A 21,526-nucleotide genomic window follows, 5' to 3' on the forward strand; every position below is an offset into this window, starting at 1 on the left:
CGTATAAGTATAAATATTATAAAATATAGATATTATTAATATAAGTTAACCATAATTAATTCGGAACTAAAATATAAAGTATCAGTATATAAGGGACTAAATATTCAATTTTGCCTAAAATATATAAACATATAGTTATGGACTAAAATAAAATAAAATGTGAAAACAAAATTAAAATGCATGGAAAATGATTAGGTGACCAAATTGCAAAGCATACAACATTGCAAAGATCACGAGCATGATTTACCCATTCCATAATTTACGCAAAGGCCCTCCTCCAAAACTACGTCGTTTGGATAGAGGTATTTATACCCAAATTCGGCCTTTAGAGGCCATTTCTCTTCTCATCTCCAATTTTCCTTCTCTCTCTAAAAAAGAGAGAAGGATGAGATGTTCTAGCATCTCTCTAAAAAAAACCTCGCCGGAGGAAAGTGATCACCGCCGGCCACCGTGTGGCCGGGATTTACAAAAATACACCAAATCGACCCTCTATTTACCCTAAACTCAGATCTAAGCCCACTTTGTCCTAAAAATGAATCAATCAGGCTAGATCTGAATTTTTTACCTTCGAAATCCCAACGTTCTGATGATGTGTGGAAGCTCCTTCGACCTTGGTAAGCCCTTTTCTTCTTTCTTTTACTTATTTCCGAATGGTTATCGTTGATTGTTGCGTTGCTTGGCTCTCTGTCCTCTTTTTTTTCAGGACTGGTGGATGGCCTTTTTATAGGCCTCATCGATGTTGCTCTCAAACCGGTTACAAAAGTGCCCCTCGGTGAGTCACCAAAGCTATGGTGGTGACTCACCATAGGGCAACGACGTGTGCGGCTGGCCGAGCATCTTCTAGAGGCTTCGGTGTTGTGGCAGCGAATCGTTGGAGAACATAGCGGCGGAGTGGTTGGCGTAGAAGCGGCAGAGCAGTTGGAGGGACATGGTGGCGCCGAAATCTCCCTAGGGTTTCTGCTGGGCTTAATCTGGACCGTTGGATTGTGCCAGATCTAACGGTGGAAAGGAACTGACGACTAGGAGCTGATGATGAAAACCCTAGAAGCATTGGGCCTTCTCGGATTTGGGCCTGGATTAGGTCTATTGGGCTTCCTTTGTAATTTGGGTTCCGGGTGAATGTATTTGGGCCTGTAAATTTATTTTTAATTATTACTTAATAATAATAATAACAATAACAATAATAATAATAATAATGTGTGTGACAAAAACTTAGTGTTTACAATATTGATACTCACTCCAGAGTTCCCAAACTCTAATAACATGCCTCCATTCAATTCCAACGTGCCAAAAAGATTAATTTCAACATTAATAACATGCCTCCGTTCAATTCCAACATGCCAAAAGATTAATTTCAACATTAATAACATGCTTTATAACATCGTATTACACATCATGATACCATTAACACATACCGTTACTCTTATGTGATTGGACGTTAGTTGTGGATTCATATAACTTTGCCGTCTTCTTATTATAAAAGACAATAATTTGAAGATAGAATTTTCGAAGTCGATGTGTAGAAAAGACGAGAGTGAAGCTTGGAAAAGAATTGTTTCAAATGATCCTTAACAAATACGTACATATGCTACCATAAGTAAAATGAGAGCCATATAATATATCAAAACTTTATTGTGCATTTATCGTTCTGCTTTACATTATATATAAATGATCAGAAGATGAACACAAATTTATTATTAAGATGACATTACTAACTGTGTGGACGGGATAAACCTCCTTTCGACTAGTTCATCGTTTTCAAACTTCATCTCATGTCTATCGCAAGGTATCCCAATATCGGACTTAACTTCTTCATGATGATCATCGCAGTATTCGATAAAAGTCTGCTTGATATTCAAAGATGACATTGCTGTTGTTGATTCTTGTATGCCCCATGAATGATCATAAGTTTCTTGCTGTAACTGATGTTGGTTGTTGTTGTTGTTGGTATGATCACTTAAAGCAAATTGCTTCTCCTGGGGTTCTTGAAGGTAATAATAATTGGAATTATACGAGTTCAACAAATCCGGGTTCACCAATTCACAACCTAGAGTGGAATCACAACCAGATTCTTGCATTTGCTGCTGATGAGCAACCTGTGCACGGCATATGGCTAGCTGATGCAAAACCAGGTCGAGCTCGGCCTGGCTGTACTCTATCTGACGCTGAAGCTCTTGGATAATCCTATAACAACCCCCAACAGGATCATTGGCTCGTGCATCGGATTGAAAGACGATGGTGTGCATGGCAATGTCTTTGTCGTGGGGATTGAGGTTCTTGATGATTTTGGTAATGTTGCTGACACCGAACAATTTATGCGCATTTTGGAACTGTCTTTGACGATCATGAGGAAAATAAGGGGCGAGAATGCAGTCAGGAGCGCACTTCATGCGTCGGTATTTACAGCCAGCGCATGCTTGAGTTGTGCTGTTACTACCACTTCTTGAAATGCTCATATTTGGTTCCCCCGTTGCAAGGAATCAGATATCGGATGCGTTGCCGCCGGGGATGCTGCAGTTTTTGTTTTTAAATGTTTATTTCCTTTGTTTTCTCACAAAATGGGAGATGCAGAGAAATGAAAGGAATGGATATATGATCATAACAAAGAGAAATCGTCAAGACAGAGTTAACAAATTTCTGTTAATGAATGGGTATTTTTGGGGGTGTTTAATGGGTCTTTGGAAAAGTTGCCATGCCCCCACTCTACCAACTTAAAATAGATTCATTCCTTTTCCTATTTTCTTGGGCTTTCCATTTCCTTTTTAACTCTCCTTTCATTCCAATGGGTTGCTAAAATAGAAAGTAACTCGCCCTTTATCCATCCAGTCAACTTCACATACCCACACTTGCTTATTCTACGATATCTTCATCGACACGAATCAATCGACCTCAATGATTAAGAGATTGTTACTATTTGTTGAGATTCTGGATTTGTTCCAACGCGACGTTTGTAGGGATATATAAGTATTCATTATCAAATGATTAAGAGTTTTTTGAATCAGAGTCCACTACAAGACCATATCAATCGCCTTTCCCAGTTTCAATAAACTTCTCCAAAGCCATTTTCATGGCAAGTTCAAAGTCGAGGAAGAAAGTTTTTTGAATATTAAAATCTTTAATCTATGCATCGTTCGCTTTGAACTTGTCTGCTTTGTGAAAGAATGCAGTATTAGCATCACCCTATTAGATCTCTTGCCCCCAACGCTTGCAGCTCCTGTACACCCGTTGAAGTTTTATAGTTTCTGCTCTCCCTCTTCAACTTAGCTTCTGTGCAAAGTTTTAAAGTTGTCGTTAACGATTTTACAAATATTACTTCAATAGAAATAAAGAAACAAAATGAGGTTTTTCCATATAAATTTATCAATTCGTATAGATATATATAAATAATTGTCCAAAATAGAAAAACGTTACTTAAATGTAGTTTAATCAATTTCTAAAACGTGAAGTTTTTGAGTTATTAGTCCAAACACCTAAAGGTGTAATGCAAGTGAGATATAAATAAATACTGATAAGATATACAATACGAGTTCAATTGCTAATAATTTTTAAATTACTTCACGGTGGATGCAATTACTTTCATTAGTCCAACAATTATGAAAAAAAAATTAAAACACGTCTAGTTATTTTGTGGATCCTTATATAATGAAATTTACCATTGAACGATTTAAAATACCAAAAACATTTAGAAATTCATTGAAATTTTGTACAAATATATATAAAATGAATCATTTGTGCCTTACTTGACTTGATGAATACTGGTTGAAGGTTATAAAGATAATCCCCAACTTGTTCATGTGTCTTTATAAAGACGTCAAACTCAAAATATAATAATTCTTTTATACTTTAAAGTAGAACTCTTGAAGAGTTTTATATTAGATTTCATGAAAAGCTTCAAAAACATCTTGATTGTTTAAAGATAATATGATTAAATAGATTCAATATAATTAAAATATATCTATTAAGTACCTCGATTATTTTAAAAATGTGAGTAAAGATAATTTTTGCGAAGAAAAAATAAATTATTGGTATGGAATTAAGCACCATATCGTAGTTGGTTCATGACCATTGTATCTTAGCTGGTCTAGAATCATCATATTTTAGTTGGTCCAAAAGTAATATCTATGTGCTACAAGATCTTCAAACAATATTTGATGCATATACAAATCATGTAGAAATAATTGTTATACACGAGACAAGTCGAGAATGTATTTGACTAAGACTATTGACCCAACACATCCATAAGATATGTGATTTGCTTCCACATGATAAAGATATTAATTATCTTGTACGAAGATAATGCAGAATGTATAACTCAATTGAAAAGAGAATACATTAAAGAAAACATGTTTCCCTAGAGTTTCATCCCTCATGATTTCAAACGATGAATTCCGTTCAAGAGATAATTTGGAAGATTTATTCATCAGTACATTATCTATTTTAAAATTTAAAAATTGTATTCAAGATTGAATTGTGAAAACCTAAAGATCTTAGGTGACATTGTCATGAGGAGTAAATGAACGTTGTACTTTTTTTTCCTTAACCAAAATTTTGTCCCACTGATTTTTCCCGGTAAGATTTTTAATTAGTCAACATGTTATATGTATTAAAGATATGTGTGCTTTTTTTCTCTCATCAAGAATTTTTTTTCCAAATTGCTTTTATCTTAATAAGGTTTTAACGACGCGAATTATCTTTATAGACATTCAAGGGGGATTGAGGAGTGTTATGAATATTTTATTTATGTGGATGTCTATTATGATTAGAACACTACGTATAAAAGTTTGAAAATTTTCTAAATATATACTACCTTGTAATTGTTCTAGATTATTAAAAAAAAATAGTAGGTATAAAATATGACTTTGATATTCATTAGGATTAGAGTTCTATATGATATCTAGTCTTTATGGCTAAAAATATGAAGTTAAGAGAGAACATTCTACAAAGTTCATATTGAAATAATAATACATATCTCTCTCTTTATTTATACGTCTCTTCTTATTATTGTCTTTATTTTTTTCATTCTTTTATTTCATAAATCTTTTGAGCTAAAAATTTGTTTATTCTGTATTATTTTTTATCCTGAAAATTACTTTTAATTCCATTTTAAAAAAAGTAATACATAACATGATTTAAACTTACATTTTTGTCTTCCCACCAAATAAAAATATAAAAATGTGACATTACATATGGGTTTGAGGGGACTGTGCTTACCCCACCACTTTCATCCTCATAAACTAATCTCTTTCTACAGTAATACTGTCCTTAGATAGAATTCTATGTGCATGTGTATGCAAACTAAAACATTCCAACTAATGTTTGTTAAAATAGAAAACCAATATGTACAAAAAAAAAAAAACTGGCAAACATGTCACACTCCAACATTTATTCTTTTAATTTTCTATACATGTGAGTGTGTGTTTGAGGGGAAGATAAACAAGCATAGATTACAATATAAACATAAATCAAGGGAGGAAATGGGGAAGGAATCTCTTCTTTTTATTATTTAAATAGTTTCAAATGACAATTTTAAATTTGTCAACATATTTATTTATTTTTTAATTTGAATACTTTTGGAGGATTATAAGATAATATATATCTATTCATAATTATTTTAGTCTATATAATACACACACCATACAAACATAACTGTTTGAACTTAAATATTTTAAAATAAATAACATTCTCTTTAACTATTGAGATAATTGCTCATATATTTATTTAAATTTCCATTAATTGTAAAGGTTCTCACACTACTTTTTCTTATGATGGGCTAATCATAGCTTTCTTTGATAATTTAAACAGCAATATATTCAAGGACAAAAAGAAAGGGAGAGAGATTTTGGTTATGCACAAACATGCTTTCTCTTTCTTTAGCACTACTATACACCTTTTGAGTAATTATTATGGAACCTTTCGGGTCTTGTTGGTATAGTCTATAGTGGAGACTTTTTTTTAGTTTGAATTTTCAAGAAACATATATCTATACTAATATTAAATGTTTAATTAAATTTAGTTTTATAAGTTAAAAAACATTTTATTTACTAAAAATACTTGAATCAAATAATAACTTACACATGGTAATTGTAGTTAAAGTTATTACATCTTAGATTTACAATTGGATAAACTATAAGTTTAGTATCTAAATTATTACATTTGTTCTATTTTTGGTATCAAAGCTTTGTTTTTCCAAAAACTTACCTAATGTTTAGTTTATGTTTCAATTTATTACACTGTCGTTAAAAATTTAATAGAATTGTTGACGTGATATTTTTTTTTCAATGATTACATAACATTATCTTATAATGACACGTCAACATTATAATTAAATTTTTAACGACATAATATCAAAATGAAACCTAACATAAATACTAAGTATAATTTTTCTAAAAAAATAAAATTTGAGTATCAAAACAAATAAAAAAATTAATAGGTTAAGTACTAAATCACCCAATATATTAATATATAGAGACAAATAGATAGAAAGGATCCTTCCTCGGGATTGAATCCCACTTGCACCCAACACATGAGGAATCAACGCAACCATCTCTCTTTTATTTTCAGTAAATAAAAAAGCAAATCTAATAAACATTTCACCAATCTTTTCTCTTTGAGAATCCAATGCTTCTGTGCACATCATCCCTTAATTAAAACTTTTACACTCATGTTTGTGTGTTCTATATCCCTTTTAATTTTTAAATGTGATATATTTTCTAAAAAAATTAATCTTTTAAAAGTATAAATTTGCTTAAGCTTCTGATAATTCAACGAATAATGAGTGTTCTCTTTTTATCTGTTTAACTATTTGAGCAAGCTTTATTATTATTACTTTAAGTTTGAGGGTAATGAAAAGTGGGAGACAAGGAGTGATTGGGGGCCACCATGAGTATGGACATAGGTAGAGGTAGTGGGTGGAAGCATCATTCATGAGTTTTCTTGCAATGCAAAATTTTGCATTTACATAATCACACTCTCAACACTTGTCTTGCTATTTTATGGTAAAAACTTAAATCATTCAAAGTGTTAAAGAGAAAAAAATAAATTCATAATTAAAAAAATTTCCTAACATTTGATTAATAGATAGTTACTTTGACTCTTATTATTTCTAGATTATTTTGACCTCAAACGTTTTACTTTGGGATAAAAAGATCCCTCCATGAATAGAAACCCTTAGTTAAGAAACAATTAACACTCCAAAATAGGGATTTTGTGCCTTAAAATGAAACATTATGATTAGAATGGTCCAAAAAAAGAATAAGAATCAAAATGATCATTTTAATAAATATTAGGGGTTAATTTTGATGCTATGCCAAAAATAAATGAAATAGAAAGTTACCAAACTTTTGTAGATCATACATATTGTCTCTTGTGTAAAAAAGAGCATTTAGGATTCTCTTCAATTAGAGAAAGTACATTTGGGCGATTGATTAAGTTGTTCATCTTTGTTTCCTCATATTTTCTTAGGACATATATTCTAGATTAGCTAGAAACAATCACCTCCTCTGAATAAGATTAGGATTATATTTAGAATTTTTTTTTAAAAAATATCTTCCCAAAATCAACATGCTTGAAAATTTGTGCAAAATTGACAATTAGGTTAATTAGTGTTTAATGTCAACTTCGTGTTTCATTTTATTTTTTAATAATTGAAATAGAAGCACGTTTGAACCATAGATAATTAGATGTCAATGTCACAAATTGATACAACAATAGAGTTATTAATATTTTTTATTTTTAATTTAATAATCATATTATTATTTATTTCATATAAATTTATATAATTTAACTTTTAACCGTGTTTGTATATTTTTAATACCATGTATATTTTATGTTCCTTTAAAATTATTTTAAATAATACATATGTCCATATCATGCAATTGTGTTATGTCTAAAATTACCAAATATTCACATCGTTAATCTTGAAAATCATAATGGCCTGGAGAAGAATAATACAAATTCTAAATATTAGCCTTAAATTTCATCATGACAAACAAGAAATAAATGCAATCTTTCTGACAATTTATAACATAAACATATAATCTAATTCTCGATGTCCCGAATTCATGCAACTGTGTTAATAGAGGATGTACGCATTATCAATGATTAAGAAAAATCTTGAACATATATTAACTTATAATCACTAAAAACATAACCTAATTCTTAATTATAACTTGCAACCAATGATTGTGTAAATAGATAGAATTTAGAATAAAAGTCTAAATATAATGAAACACTCTTTTGTTCAATATACATTATTTAAAATTTTGAAAAAAATAATTAATTTTTTAATTTTTTTTTATCTGACTAACTTTTGAACTCAGACACAGATTCAATATTAAACTATTTAATCAATTTTGACAGTTCAATTTAAATGATTTTTTAAGATATTATTATCATGTAACACATTGTAATTCTATCACATATATTTTGTAGTTTTTCATAAAAATATTTATATTTTAAATATTATAATTTTTAAAAATTAATAAATTTATAAAAAAAATGATACTCTCAATATGTGATCTAAAACATATGATATCATCCGATAAAAAATCAGTTAGATTTAACTATTAGATTTGATTGACGAAATATTAAATAAAAAAATCAAATACACAATTGAATTAGGTTTTTAAAAGTTCGAAGATTTGGTGCCATGGATGGACCTAAGGTGCGGTCACCCCCTAAAACTTTTAGATTATTATATATTTTATATTTTTTTATTTTTTATTGAAAAAATAATTTTATCCCTAAAATTTTATAAATATATTTATCTTTAAAATTTTATAAATTTACTCTTAACATAAAATTTTACGTTAATTTCTCTGTGGTACAACATGAGGCTCCAACCTTAATCCACTCAAAGAAATTCAAATATAATATTTTACTTCGTACATTTGATAATTGGGGGATAAGGACAAGATAAATGAGGATTGAACTCTTCTTCTGCCCTACAATGTAAAATATTACCACTACACCTAGAGATTGTTATTTAAAATTAAATTAAAAATGTAATAATTTTGTGTTTAACTTTTTTTTATTATTCTCCCGATTTTTTATGGTTTTGTTTTAATTAATTCAAATTGATTCGAGTTGCACACTTAATTTAACATTGGGGGATAAGTCTTTCGATAAGTATCTTCTTCGTACATAAGATTTCGAACTCGAAATTCGTCTAAACTATATCAAGCTGTTTATCACCTAAATCAACTATATTAGTTGCATTTAACTTCTTTATTACCTTTTCAGCTTAATTTTATCTAATATAATTTTAGTCACCAATAACGAATTTGATATTTATAATTTATAATTATATACCTTTCGTTTTATTAAAATTATCTTTTATAATCTTTTAATAGTTAAATTTTGATCATAAGTATTTTAAATAGTTTAAATAATAAAAATTTATAAAATATATATTTTAAATTATTTGATTAAATGTTTTTAAAATATACTTATTTTATATTTTTATCAATAAAAATTAAATAATAAAAAGTCAATTTAATTGTTTTTTTTACAAAAATATTAATAGTAGATAATTTTAGTGGGGGTTTATAATTTTTACAAAACCTAGCATTGATAAATCACCTAACAAATACGATTACAATGCAAAACCAACAAAATCCATAGTTTGGATGTCATATTCATCTCAAAGTTGCTTTCATGTATTGTTATTATAACATTCACCCAAAGTATTCATTTGCATGCTATATATATGCGTGTGTGTGAAGAATATACGACGTTAAGTTTGAAACAAAAGGGAAAAATATAACATATGTAATTAAGGAAGTTGATTTTCAGAGGTCTTTCCCTTTGGGAAGAATGTAGCAAAGGTAAAAGCGTAAACTTGAAATAAGAAAGAAACAGTACTTGGAGGAAAGAAGAAGGCTACTATAATACCTAGCCTTGAGGTGGTAGCTGAGTTTGGTTGCGTTGTTGTTCATGCGAAGTGTTGATGCAGTTATTAAGACCAGCATTGTTGAGAATACCGCTGTGAGAGATGGCTCTAAGACCCAAGAAATCTCTTGTCAAGCTTTCGCCTTGAGAATTACTTGTAGCGCCTGTAGTTTCGTGATCATTTCCAGCAGATCTTGTTGTTTCTGTTGGTATAGTTGTTTTCGAGAATGGTTCATCGATGAAACTCCCACCGGCCTTTGCGTTGAAGATCCCAGAAAATGATATATCATCGAATGAAGCGGAGTCGAATCCAGCGGCGGACGACAAAGAATTCCTCATGTGTTGAAGTGGAGCCAAGTTGAGGCCAAAACCAGCAGAATCATCAGACACGTGAGTATGTTGGTGGGGTCTGATCAAGGAGGCAACCGCAGGTGTAGCAGTGGTGGTAGCTGGTGCCGATGATGAGCTAGTTTTGGTGCTCATGGTTGCGCCCATCTGAGCTGCTTTCTGAAGTAATGCAGTAGCCGACATGTGTGGGGAAGGCACTGTTGTTGTTGGATGGAAAGGAGGAAGAGTTGGGTTAGGGTTATGGTTTTCATGGAGTGATAGATCATGGTACTGAGCTTGTGTGAATTCTTGATGATAATCTAATGTTGGGAAGAAGATTGACGATGATGAAGGGGAAAGGTCAATCGTGTGGGGTGGACCCAGACTAGTCCCAAGCATTGGTTGGGTAACGAGCCATGGAGGAATCTCTGGCCTTACAGATGTGAAACTTTGTTGCTCTTTTTTAAGTGAAAATGCTCGGATATCTTGGGGATTGAACTGGGGCACATGTAGATTAAGCTGAGCTGCTGCACCAGCTGGTTGGTGTTGCGCTTTCACAAGTGGGTTAGCCCTCGTACTCTCCTCTGCTAAGGCATCACAGAAGGCTCTGTGAGTGATGAAACTATCCCTCCTTGAGAAGATAGTTCCACAATCGCATCTGTATTCTCTAGTGCCACAGGTCTTGGAGTGAGCTTTCCAATCCGATTGAACCGCGTACTTTTTGGAACACTTTTCACATTTCCACTTCTTCTCACCATGTTTCCTAAAGAAATGCTTCTTGATTCCAGTCAAGTCCCCAAGCGCCCTTGATGGGTCATGGTGCACGCAGCTGGGTTCTGGACACACATATACTTTCTTCCTCACCTCTTTACTCGTTCTTTGCTTTAGCTTCCAAGGCAAATTATGACCTCTTCTATGAAGCTGAAGGTTCTGGTCTCTTTGAAACCCTTTGCCACAGATCTCACACATGAATCTGTTTGTGGCCATCAGTGTTTTAGGGGACAAAGCTATTACTTCTGCATCTGGGTCTGGTTCAAATCAAACATGGATAACTTTTAAGAAGGAAAACAAAAGTAATAACTGTGCTAAGGGCTTGAAGATAAACCAACCTGGGTTGCCTGGGAGGCTTCTCTTTCTCTTAACTGGCTGAGTTTGAGGTGGTGGAGTAGCAAAGTATCCAACTTCAGTTCTATTCCCTGAAGAAACACTTGCCTCACCAGATGCAGAAGTCAAATTAGACATATTCTCTTCCAAAACTTGCAGCTTTTGTTGTTGGTGGTGGAATAACAAGCCTGTCATCGTCTTTACATCTTACAAAAAACTCTCACGTTTGAATCACATGGACCTTGGATCTTGATTTTTTTTACACAAGAGTCAAAACCCAAACCAAAGTGATAAAAAAGATTGATACTTTGATAACTGATATATGCTCAAGTAGCTGGGCTTAACTCATATGAACAATACCATAATTTTCATCATACAACTTTAACTCAAAAAAAGCAAAGAAGCATGCATGTATGTATGTATGAATTGAAAGTAAGAAGAAGAAGAAGAAGAAGAAGAACTACGGAAAAAAGAAGACTCGGTTCATGATAAAACTCAGATAAAGAGACAGAGAGAGATGTGGATGAAAGGAGATTCCTCTGTAATCCTCAAGCAGTACAAAAACAACAAGCCAGAACCACAAAACTAATGAAGAGGGGGAAACCCTACGGGGATAACTATGACGTTGCGCTTTCTGTCTTTTCCTTTGTTCTCTTCCCATCCTCAGCCCTAAAAAAACATCTCTACTTCCTTTCTTTATTGGCCATTTGCCTTTAACAAAGTTTCTTTTCCCCCCTTAAATTTCTTTTTTACCACTAAAATGATTTTTTCTAATCATTAAAATTTTAAAAATTGCAAAAAGGTCATTAGAATCATCGATCTGTTTGATTATTTATGTACTTTACCAATTTATCTTTTTTACATAGATCTTGGGTGGTAAACCTCTCTTTCAACTTTCTACATTTGAGAGTGTCATGATTGATCCATTGATTAAATTTCTAATAAGCATAGCTAAAAGTTATGTCCACTTATAATGTCTTTTCTACTTTTTTTTTATAATCGCAATATTTGATTTATATCGATTAATCCAGATCAGGTACTGCAGAGGCAATGACGATCCTCTCAACTTAGTTTGTTCCATTCGCATATGTTAGGATTCAAACTCCTAACCATGTTTAAGAGATCTAGTATTGTTCCATCCCACTAGACCAATTGATTGTATAAGTATGTATGCATGTACGAAGACTTACTTGAAACATCAGACAATTGAATTTTATTACTCAATTTTCCTTGTAAAATGAATCATAATTAAACTAAACATAATTGATGTGTTAGTACAAGAAGATTAAATTCCAGCTATGCTTATAATTGTGGAGGTTGTTAAAAATCAAGGTAATCGATAATTATAGAACATAGCTTTATATTCAACGTGAACGTGGGGTACGAATCAAACGATTTTAGTGGTTAAAAGATTATCTTTTAAAGTTTCAAGTTCAAGTATAACATATGTAGAAATATGAATATTTATTGTCAAATGATTAAGAATCTTTGAATATATATAATGTTATATTCGGCTAGAATTATAAAAAAAAAGTAAACATGAAGGTAGGGGGAGTTGTAATGATACGTCTAACACACTATGGTTGACTTTTTCAGAAACTAATGCAAAGCAAAAACCCATTATTATGTCGTTAAACGAATTTGAGCTGCTTAATAATGATAATAATACCGGTCTGGACTTTAAAGGTTGATTAAATGTACCTGGCCAGATCATGAACTTATCATCTTTAATAAATATTTTTGGGGAAAGGTAAAAATGGGTCAACACGATTTAAATTAATAAAAATTAACTTTTGAAAATTATTTTACCCTTTCTGATTTAATAAAATAATTCCACAAACGAACTTAGGATGCACTCATGTGTCTTAAAACAAAAAGGTTTGAGAACATAATTGATATTAAATATTATTCCACAATTGGTGCATAGGTTAATAGTCCTTTTAGTTAAATGAATAAATTAAATCAGATACTAGTAAACTTTAGATTTAATATTTATTTTATTATTAAATTTAAAATTGATAGAATTGTTACATCGAATTTTAATTTTAATTTCAATCATTGAATTGAGTCATTAAATCGAAATGACACAATAATATGGTGTACATTAAAGATTGAAAGTTGTAAAACAGTAAGATATTGGTGGACATTGAAGGGCGAAATTACATAGTATTGATGGTGCTATAAATATTAAATTTTAGGTTTAACATCGATTTTACCATTAAATTGAAAATTGATATGATTGTAAGATGAACTTTAATTTTAATTTCAATTATTGCATTGAATCATTAAATCGAAATGACACGATAATATGAATAATATTTTTCATCTCAGTGACGATGTGAAGATTAAAAGTGTAAAACATGGTAATATTATTGGTGGACATTCTTAAAACTATGTCACCCCTCTCGTACCAAGCAAATTTACCAGCGTTAGGATTCAGAATTTGTCAATCGAAGCCGCTAAATAAGGAGCGGTTCTTCTTCTCTAGTTCTCTCATATTCTTTTTTGTATTGATTTTGATGTTGGTTTCGATTTTTTCCACATGTTTTAGGTTTGAAAAAGATTAGGTCTTGTTTGGTGGTGATGCATGATCTTCCGATAGAGGAAATAATAGAGAAAGGTTAGTTGACGAGAGTTTCGATGACCAAAGGTGCTATGAGTGTACAATGGTGGGTGACTATGGATGAATGGTGATTATTGTGGCTCAGGGTTTGGGAATTAGACGATGATAATGGAGATTGTTGGTAAAGAGATTGTAAAATCAAACCGTTAGCATTGACGGGATAATAATAAATAAAATAAGTAGAAAACAAAATAATCGTGTTATGATAAAAACCAATGTCTTAGAAATGATTTTGTCTCGATGTGTGTAATCGCATTAGTAGGAGGTCGTTTCCAGATATTAACACGGTATCTTTGAATAACTGTACACTTGTAGATTGGAGTGGACAACAATGATACTATTCTTCTCATAGCACCCAAAAGTATTTAGGAGAACAAAAAGCTTTGGAAAGCAAGACGAGAGTGTTTTTTTAATGAATTGAAAAACTGAAAATAATCTTCTAATTATAGGCTTGAAACTGGGGTTAAAAACATCCAATTAAAATATGATATAAATTTTTATTTTAATTTTCATATTTAATAGTTGATAATTTGCTGAAATAAATTACCCATAACTGGCTGAATCTAGCCTCAAACCTGTCCAGATTCAATGGGTAAAATAGTTGTTATAACAACTAAAAAAACGACTGTAAATCAACACTCAAAAAACAATGATTTACAATCAGTAATTGATTTGTTGTCTGATGTGATAAACAATTGTATATGACCTCTAAAACGTCTAAATACATTCTGTAGAATATCAACAATTAATCCTACATAAATAAACAATTGTTACAGCTGTTATATTATAGCAAATAAATTTCGTAAATCACTCCAACTAGTAAAGAATACAATTTAAAATTTTCATTTCATTTTTTCAAAGGTTATTTTAAAGAAATTCTTCCGAATTTGTTCTAAAAAGATAGAACTCACGTGAACATGTATTGCAACAGCCACAACACCAAACCGAGCCAACCAATCAACGACGCGTGTGCGCATGCGAGAAAATTACTTAACCGCATTCAACAAGGGAGGGAAGGAGAGACTCTTTAAATACCCTTCACAAGGGATGTTTCCTCCCAATTCTGGATATAATACCAATACTCCCTTGAGCATTACCAACAGAGATTGACAATACCATTGGTGGACGATGGTGGTTGTATGATGCAAGAGAAAAAACAAATATGGTGAAGCTTTAGAATGTAAGTATTGTTGAGGAGAGGTGAAGTTCGAGTGCTGTTGGAGATGGAAGGGAGTGGTAAGATGGGTGATGTGCTCTTGTTTATTCAACTGCGAAGGATGTTAACTTGTTTTAGGAACTCATAGAGGTCGCAATGGTTGTGGGTGACGCTTGGAGATAGTGACAATTGTGGCAGATGATGGGTGACCTGTACAGGTCAGTGGACTTAAATTCAGTGATGAAAAGATACATTCACATCATCGTGTCATTTGAATTTTAACAGTCCAATACTAAATTGAAGTCAAAATTAAAATTAAATGTTATATTCGTGATAGTTTTTAATTTAATGATAAAATCGATATTTAACCTAAACTTTTATAGTATTTAGAGTAGTTTACCCTAATTAAATAAATAAAACACATGACGATAGATTAAGGTGATTTATGGAGTAAACAACTTCACTATCATTGTATCAAATAATAATCTTGTTTGAAGTGAAGTATAAACTAAATTTCCCATAATAAAAAAGGATGTATATAAAATAAAGTAGAAAAAATCGCATTTTTTTTAAGTTTAAGATAGTTTTTTACAATGCTCTTAACGTCTCTAGCTATTTAAGGGGAGGGTAAAGTATACAAATGGTCCCTAGACTATAGGATATTTCTTTGTTGAATCTCCTAACTATTAATAGTTACAAAAATGGTCCTCCGACTGTAGGACGTTGTTTTGTTTAGTCATTCAACTATTAAAAATTGCAAAATGATCACTCAACTATTCATATGTTACAAACTCGTCCTTTTTCGTTAAAACATTGGCGACCGTATGATATAGATATTAACCTATTGACTAAGATATGATAAAATTTGATCTCAGAATCGTTTTAGTTGTATTTATGTATCAAATATTTCGTTTATATTATGTTGTCGAACCAATGCTTGAAACATTATGTTGGTGAGTCAATGCTCGAAAGCAACGGTGGTGCCAGTAGACATCATTAAAATATGATTTTATTATATCTCAGTCGGTAGGTTAACGTCCAACTCATATGTGTGTCAATTTTTTAACCAAAAAAATGATGCTTTTAGAATATATGAATAGTCGGCTGACTATTTTGTAACATTTAATAGTCGGAAGACTCAACAAAATAACGTCTTATGGTCGGAGACCATTTTGTAACTTTTGATAGTCATGGGACTTAACAAAGAACCGCTCTATAGTTAAGAGACCATTTGTGTACTTTATCCTTAAGGAAATGATGTATAAAACAATATTAAAAGGTTCATTAACAGTCAGCACTGCATAGTCATCCAATATTTTAAAAGTAAAGACATTTGTTTGGGAAATTAATTTAAAGAAATTATGAGAAATGCATATTGCCGATAAAGTTTGTCGATGCTTTTAATTTATATTTATAAAGTTCCATTATCTTCCTGTTTGTTCATGTTTTCGACGAGCCTGTTTGTTCCTCACCCAAAAAGGAAAAGAAATTAGATGAAATCATATTGTAAGGTTATCTATAGTTTCAGCCAATAAAATTCATCTATTTCATTTATTTAAGTTCACTTTACCTCTTTCCAATATATAAATAAGGAGTGAATAGTTATTTAAAAGTTACCTTAAGATGAACGAGTCTTATTTGCTAATACCACAAAAGATGTGGTAAACCGGATCCATATAATAATTTCATCCCAAAAGGGAAAATAGACGAGGGTGGACAATAAATAAATAAATATATTTGTTTTGTCATTTTGTTGGATCTGATTCTTCAAATATTTGGGGTTTTGAAATGGGATCTTTGTCGACCCAAGTCTCAAATATATATGCTCTTCCAGCTAATTTCTGCCATTAAAATAACTATGTATGCTTCAAAGGATAAAAGAAAATACAAATAAATTGAAGATGGCAATTTTAAAATAATAATGGAGAGAGAGAAATTGGTTCATACGAGGATAAAATAACTATGTATGTTTTCTTTTCCACCAATTATTAAATTGAAGGACTCATGTTGTCAATTCAAAATACATAGCTATCATATGGTGGAATATTTACTTATAAAATCCCAAAATTCAAGCCATCTCTGTCTTATACAAGATCCGTGACATATGGTTCTCAATATATTAATTAAAATATTATAATCAAATATTGCAACAACAACAAAACTCTATTCTCATATACATTACGTTATGCAACAACTTTTAAAATATATTTAAAAACACTTGTTAACAGAAATCAAGAGTAATCCTTGTTTTGGAGTTTGTTTATTGGAGAATATTTAAGCTTGTATATTATAAGGGAATCATTTTTAGCATGCATGAACGGGTCTTTAAATAGATCGACAATTGTTAGACTTCCGGCACTAAACGTTCCCACGGTATACGAAACTCCTTACTCAACTCCTTACTCAACTCCCCCCTAATCTTCTCTTTCCTTTAGCTCTAAAGGACTCGCACACCACTTTTACTGATGAACAAGCACTGAAACGAAATACTAATCAAACACAAAATTAGAGGACTCGAATAATTCTTACCCTGTTCAATCTCGGATAATTCCTAAAGTTCATAAAGTTTGCTCCTTTATCACTCTAAAGTCTCAGGTTTTGAGCGATGAGTGGGGAAGAAGAGAAAGATGAAGGGGGTGAGGTCACTTGGCTCAATATTGGGTGGTGATTGTGAAAAGGAGATGAGATGATCGATTAAAAAGGAGAGTTCTCCCTTTTTTCTTTCAGAAATATCCTTCAGCAATTTTCTTTTCCTTTCGAGCTCGTCTTTGTTAACACAGCTCAAAGATGATGGAGGGGATAAGCAACAATAGTAATAATTAAACCCGGTCGAATGTATTTTAGATCAAAAACCCATGTATTAGAGGACTCGAAAATTTTAAACTCGTATAAGACTCGAGTGCTCACTCGACCCACACCTTTCACACCTCAAGCCCGTAGCCAAATTGAGTCGGAATTCAGGTCAAATGAAATCTCCCTAAACTTTAGTTGAAACAGATGCAAAGAGGAGTTTAATTTTTAAACCAGGTCCAGATAAATAAATAAAAAAATCGACCCGACCCGATCTGCCATACCTATTCAAAGAGGGAGCATAAAAAGAGAAGGAAAAAGTAGGGCCCACACTTATGGTTGTGAAATGAAAGGGCCACTCCTCTTTGTCACCAGAAAAGCCTCTGACCACCGGATCATCCAGTACAATCCGTGTGGCAAATCAACACCTTACACGTGGAAGAGAAGATAAATAATCTTCCATGTGATTTAAGGTCAGTATCCTGAGAAATGACAATATGGAAAGAGGGCAAAATTGAAATTATTGGAAAGAATATGACCGCAGCAGTTTGAGGAATAGTTAGTTATCCGTGAAATGGACTCGTAAGTTGGACCCTCACTAGTACACGCGGCTGATGAGTATTGGATGACATTTGACAAAGCAATCGAAAAGTGCGTCCTTCTTTGTCAGAAGAGGCGGCAAAATTTGGATTGTATAAGCAAAATCAGATTAATATAAGGTTAAAAAATAGTACAATCTACCCTAACAAAATCAGTTTTGTGTGATTGAAAATGTTGACTTATACCTAATATATTAATTATAATGGTGTAACAAGTAAATTTATATAATCGGTAAGTATCGATACTTTTTCACAAATATATATATTTTTGAATTTAAAAATATAAAAAATGAGAAGGTTGTAAAGTATTAATACTTTTCTACAAATATCGATATTTTTAAATTTAAAAACATGAAAAATGAGAAAACTGTAAAGTATCAAACTTTTTTTAAATAATTATCGATATTACGATCTGATGATCGATACTTTAACATTTGATGAATAAAATATCGATACTTTTTCCATTATGTTCGATACTTTAACATTTGAGAATGTTGATGAAAATTAAAATATTGATACTTGTTTATTTGAAAAAATGTTCAAGTTAAGATCGAAAGTTACTTATTCGAAAATTTTCATTAAAATATCATTATAAAAATATCGATAGTGTAATAATAATTACAATTTAACCGGTTAAAATAAAATAGGCGCAACTTATTACATTAAACTACAACTACCGTTTTGTTTAAATGTATAATAATAATATAAACGGTGTAATAAAATAGGTGCAACCTATTATGTTAAATTAGCTACCGGTTTGTTTAAAGGTATAATATTAATGTAAACGGTAAAATATTTACAACTTAACAGATTAAAATAAAATAGGCGCTACCTATTACATTAAACTAAATACTGGTTAGTTTAAAGGTATAATAATAATATAAACGGTAAAATATTTACATCTTAACCGCATGAAATATTTTTTAAATTCGAAAGTATCGATACTTGTAGGTTGATGTGGGGGTGGAGTTCATCAACTTTTTCAAAAATATCGATACAACATATATCAATTATCGATATTTTAAACATTCATCAATTTTTTCAAATGTTAAAGTCTGATAACAGTAAAAAGAATCTAAAATTCTAAAGTATCGATACCATGTATTAATAATTTTTTTGAATACGTATCGATACATATACACTAAGTATTAGTATTAATAATTTCCATACATCTACAGTAGGTATCGATACAGAGTATAAGAGTTTCGATACATCCACACTAAGTATCGATATTTTCACAAAGATATTTTAATGAAATTTTGTAAACAAGTAACATTCGATATTAACATTTCAATTTTTTTTTCAAATTAACAAATTTCTAAAATGCTAAAATATGGAATATCATAGAAAACAATATTGATATTCGCTAAAGTAGCGACCATCAGATTATAGTAGTATCGATATTTATTTTAAAAATAATTTTCATCCAAAGATACGTAATATATTAAATCACTACCGATTTCATTAAACACAACTTTAATATTCCAGATCGCAACCTACTTTTTTATTCACAATAACATTATTTGGCACAACCTAATATGTTAATATTTATTTATAACAAAATAAGTATCTAACCTATTTTGTTGTTGTGGGATTTCGAAGGCCACATCAGCTTAAACTTTGGTAACATATTAGGCGCAACTTAATATGTTGATAATATTTATAACAAAATAAATAATTAACGTATTTTTGTTATCGTGGGATTTCTAAGACCCCATCAGCTTAAACTTTGGTAATATTTAGGCGCTACCTAATATGTTGATAATATTAATAAAAAAATAAGTAATTAACCTATTTTGTAATCGTCAGATTTCTAAGACCCTATTAGCTTAAACTCTGGTAACATTTTAGGCGCTACCTAATATGTTTGATAATATTAATAACAAAATAAGTAATTTACTTATTTTCTTACCGTTTATAACATTTTAGGCACAATATGTTATGCTATCACGGTTGATAATATTTTAAGTAATTAACCTAAATTATTAAAGTCAATAATTTTTTTTGCTCATTTGACATACAATGATAACATTTCCGATTACTATCATTATTATTATTAACACAAATAACATTTTCGGTGAAAACATTTAACATTTACAGTAGCGCTTTTAATCAATCACCTATTTAACCAGTTACGCCGTTTTTAGCCGTATATTAACCACCTCACAGTAAAATTCCCTTTCCACTTTCTTCACACCCATCTAGAATAAACTAGGGTAAAATATGTTAAAGATCCCTGAATTAGGGAAAACAACTTATTTAATTGCTCATATATTTTTATGTTTTTGTTTTAATCACTAATTTTTTTTGTTTAAATCATACCTAACGTTACGTTCATTTCTACTTTGATTACTATCCGTTAAAAATTAATGACGATACTAACTTGATAATTTTTATTTTTTATTTTCTACATCATTTTTTCTTTCTTGGTCAACAATCCAATTATATGTTTTATGATTTTATTATTTCGATGAGAATGTGACAAGTGCAAGAGAAAATGATTAAAAAATTTCACTAGATTATTGATGATGAAAGAGAAAATAACATGAATTTTTTTTTAAAAATTATTTATAAATGTTATGTCATTATTTTCGTTAATTTTTATAAAGTAATAGTGAAGTGACAAAAATATAAACACAAAATAGATGAGTAACTAAATACATAGTTTATCTTTAATATTTATTATACAAATATGCTCCGTTTGTATACAAATACGAAAGAAAACAAATACAAAATTGATGACTTGTATACAAATATTTTATCACTCATCACTTCGGCGTCTCAACTGACATTCAAATCTTCGTTAAAATTTGGTTAGATATCTTAAATCCTAATAATTGAAATGTCCCGTTTGTTGTATGTAAATAAATAAATTATATGTTTATTTTTTTAATAGTTTGAGGTGATCACAAGGTAGTATATGTTTAAAAATTTCTTAGCCAATTGACAACACACACTATGAAGATGTAACTGCTCAAACATAAATCCTTTGAGGAGAACAACTTCCTTTAACCATCGAGGTCATTCAACGAATTCAAT

General features: G+C 30.8%; 2 protein-coding genes across 2 annotated transcripts; both read right to left on the reverse strand.

The window, feature by feature from the left end:
- Positions 1–1,697: 1,697 nt before the first annotated feature.
- On the reverse strand, positions 1,698–2,522 carry LOC120217782 (LOB domain-containing protein 22-like). Its single transcript, XM_039214859.1, has one exon. The coding sequence runs from the start codon at positions 2,454–2,456 to the stop codon at positions 1,698–1,700; it is 759 nt and encodes a 252-aa protein (XP_039070790.1). The 5' UTR covers positions 2,457–2,522.
- Positions 2,523–9,717: 7,195 nt separating this feature from the next.
- On the reverse strand, positions 9,718–12,018 carry LOC120217783 (protein indeterminate-domain 7-like). The gene is made up of 3 exons (XM_039214860.1): positions 11,803–12,018; positions 11,325–11,507; positions 9,718–11,243 (listed from the first exon to the last, which is right to left on the reverse strand). Exons 1-3 carry the CDS (start codon positions 11,978–11,980, stop codon positions 9,892–9,894), a joined length of 1,713 nt encoding a protein of 570 aa, XP_039070791.1. The 5' UTR covers positions 11,981–12,018; the 3' UTR covers positions 9,718–9,891.
- Between the last annotated feature and the right edge of the window lie 9,508 nt (positions 12,019–21,526).

This window comes from Hibiscus syriacus, unplaced genomic scaffold (assembly GCF_006381635.1).
Source record: "Hibiscus syriacus cultivar Baekdansim isolate YM2019G1 unplaced genomic scaffold, ASM638163v2 tig00110187_pilon, whole genome shotgun sequence".
Classification (NCBI taxonomy): domain Eukaryota; kingdom Viridiplantae; phylum Streptophyta; class Magnoliopsida; order Malvales; family Malvaceae; genus Hibiscus; species Hibiscus syriacus.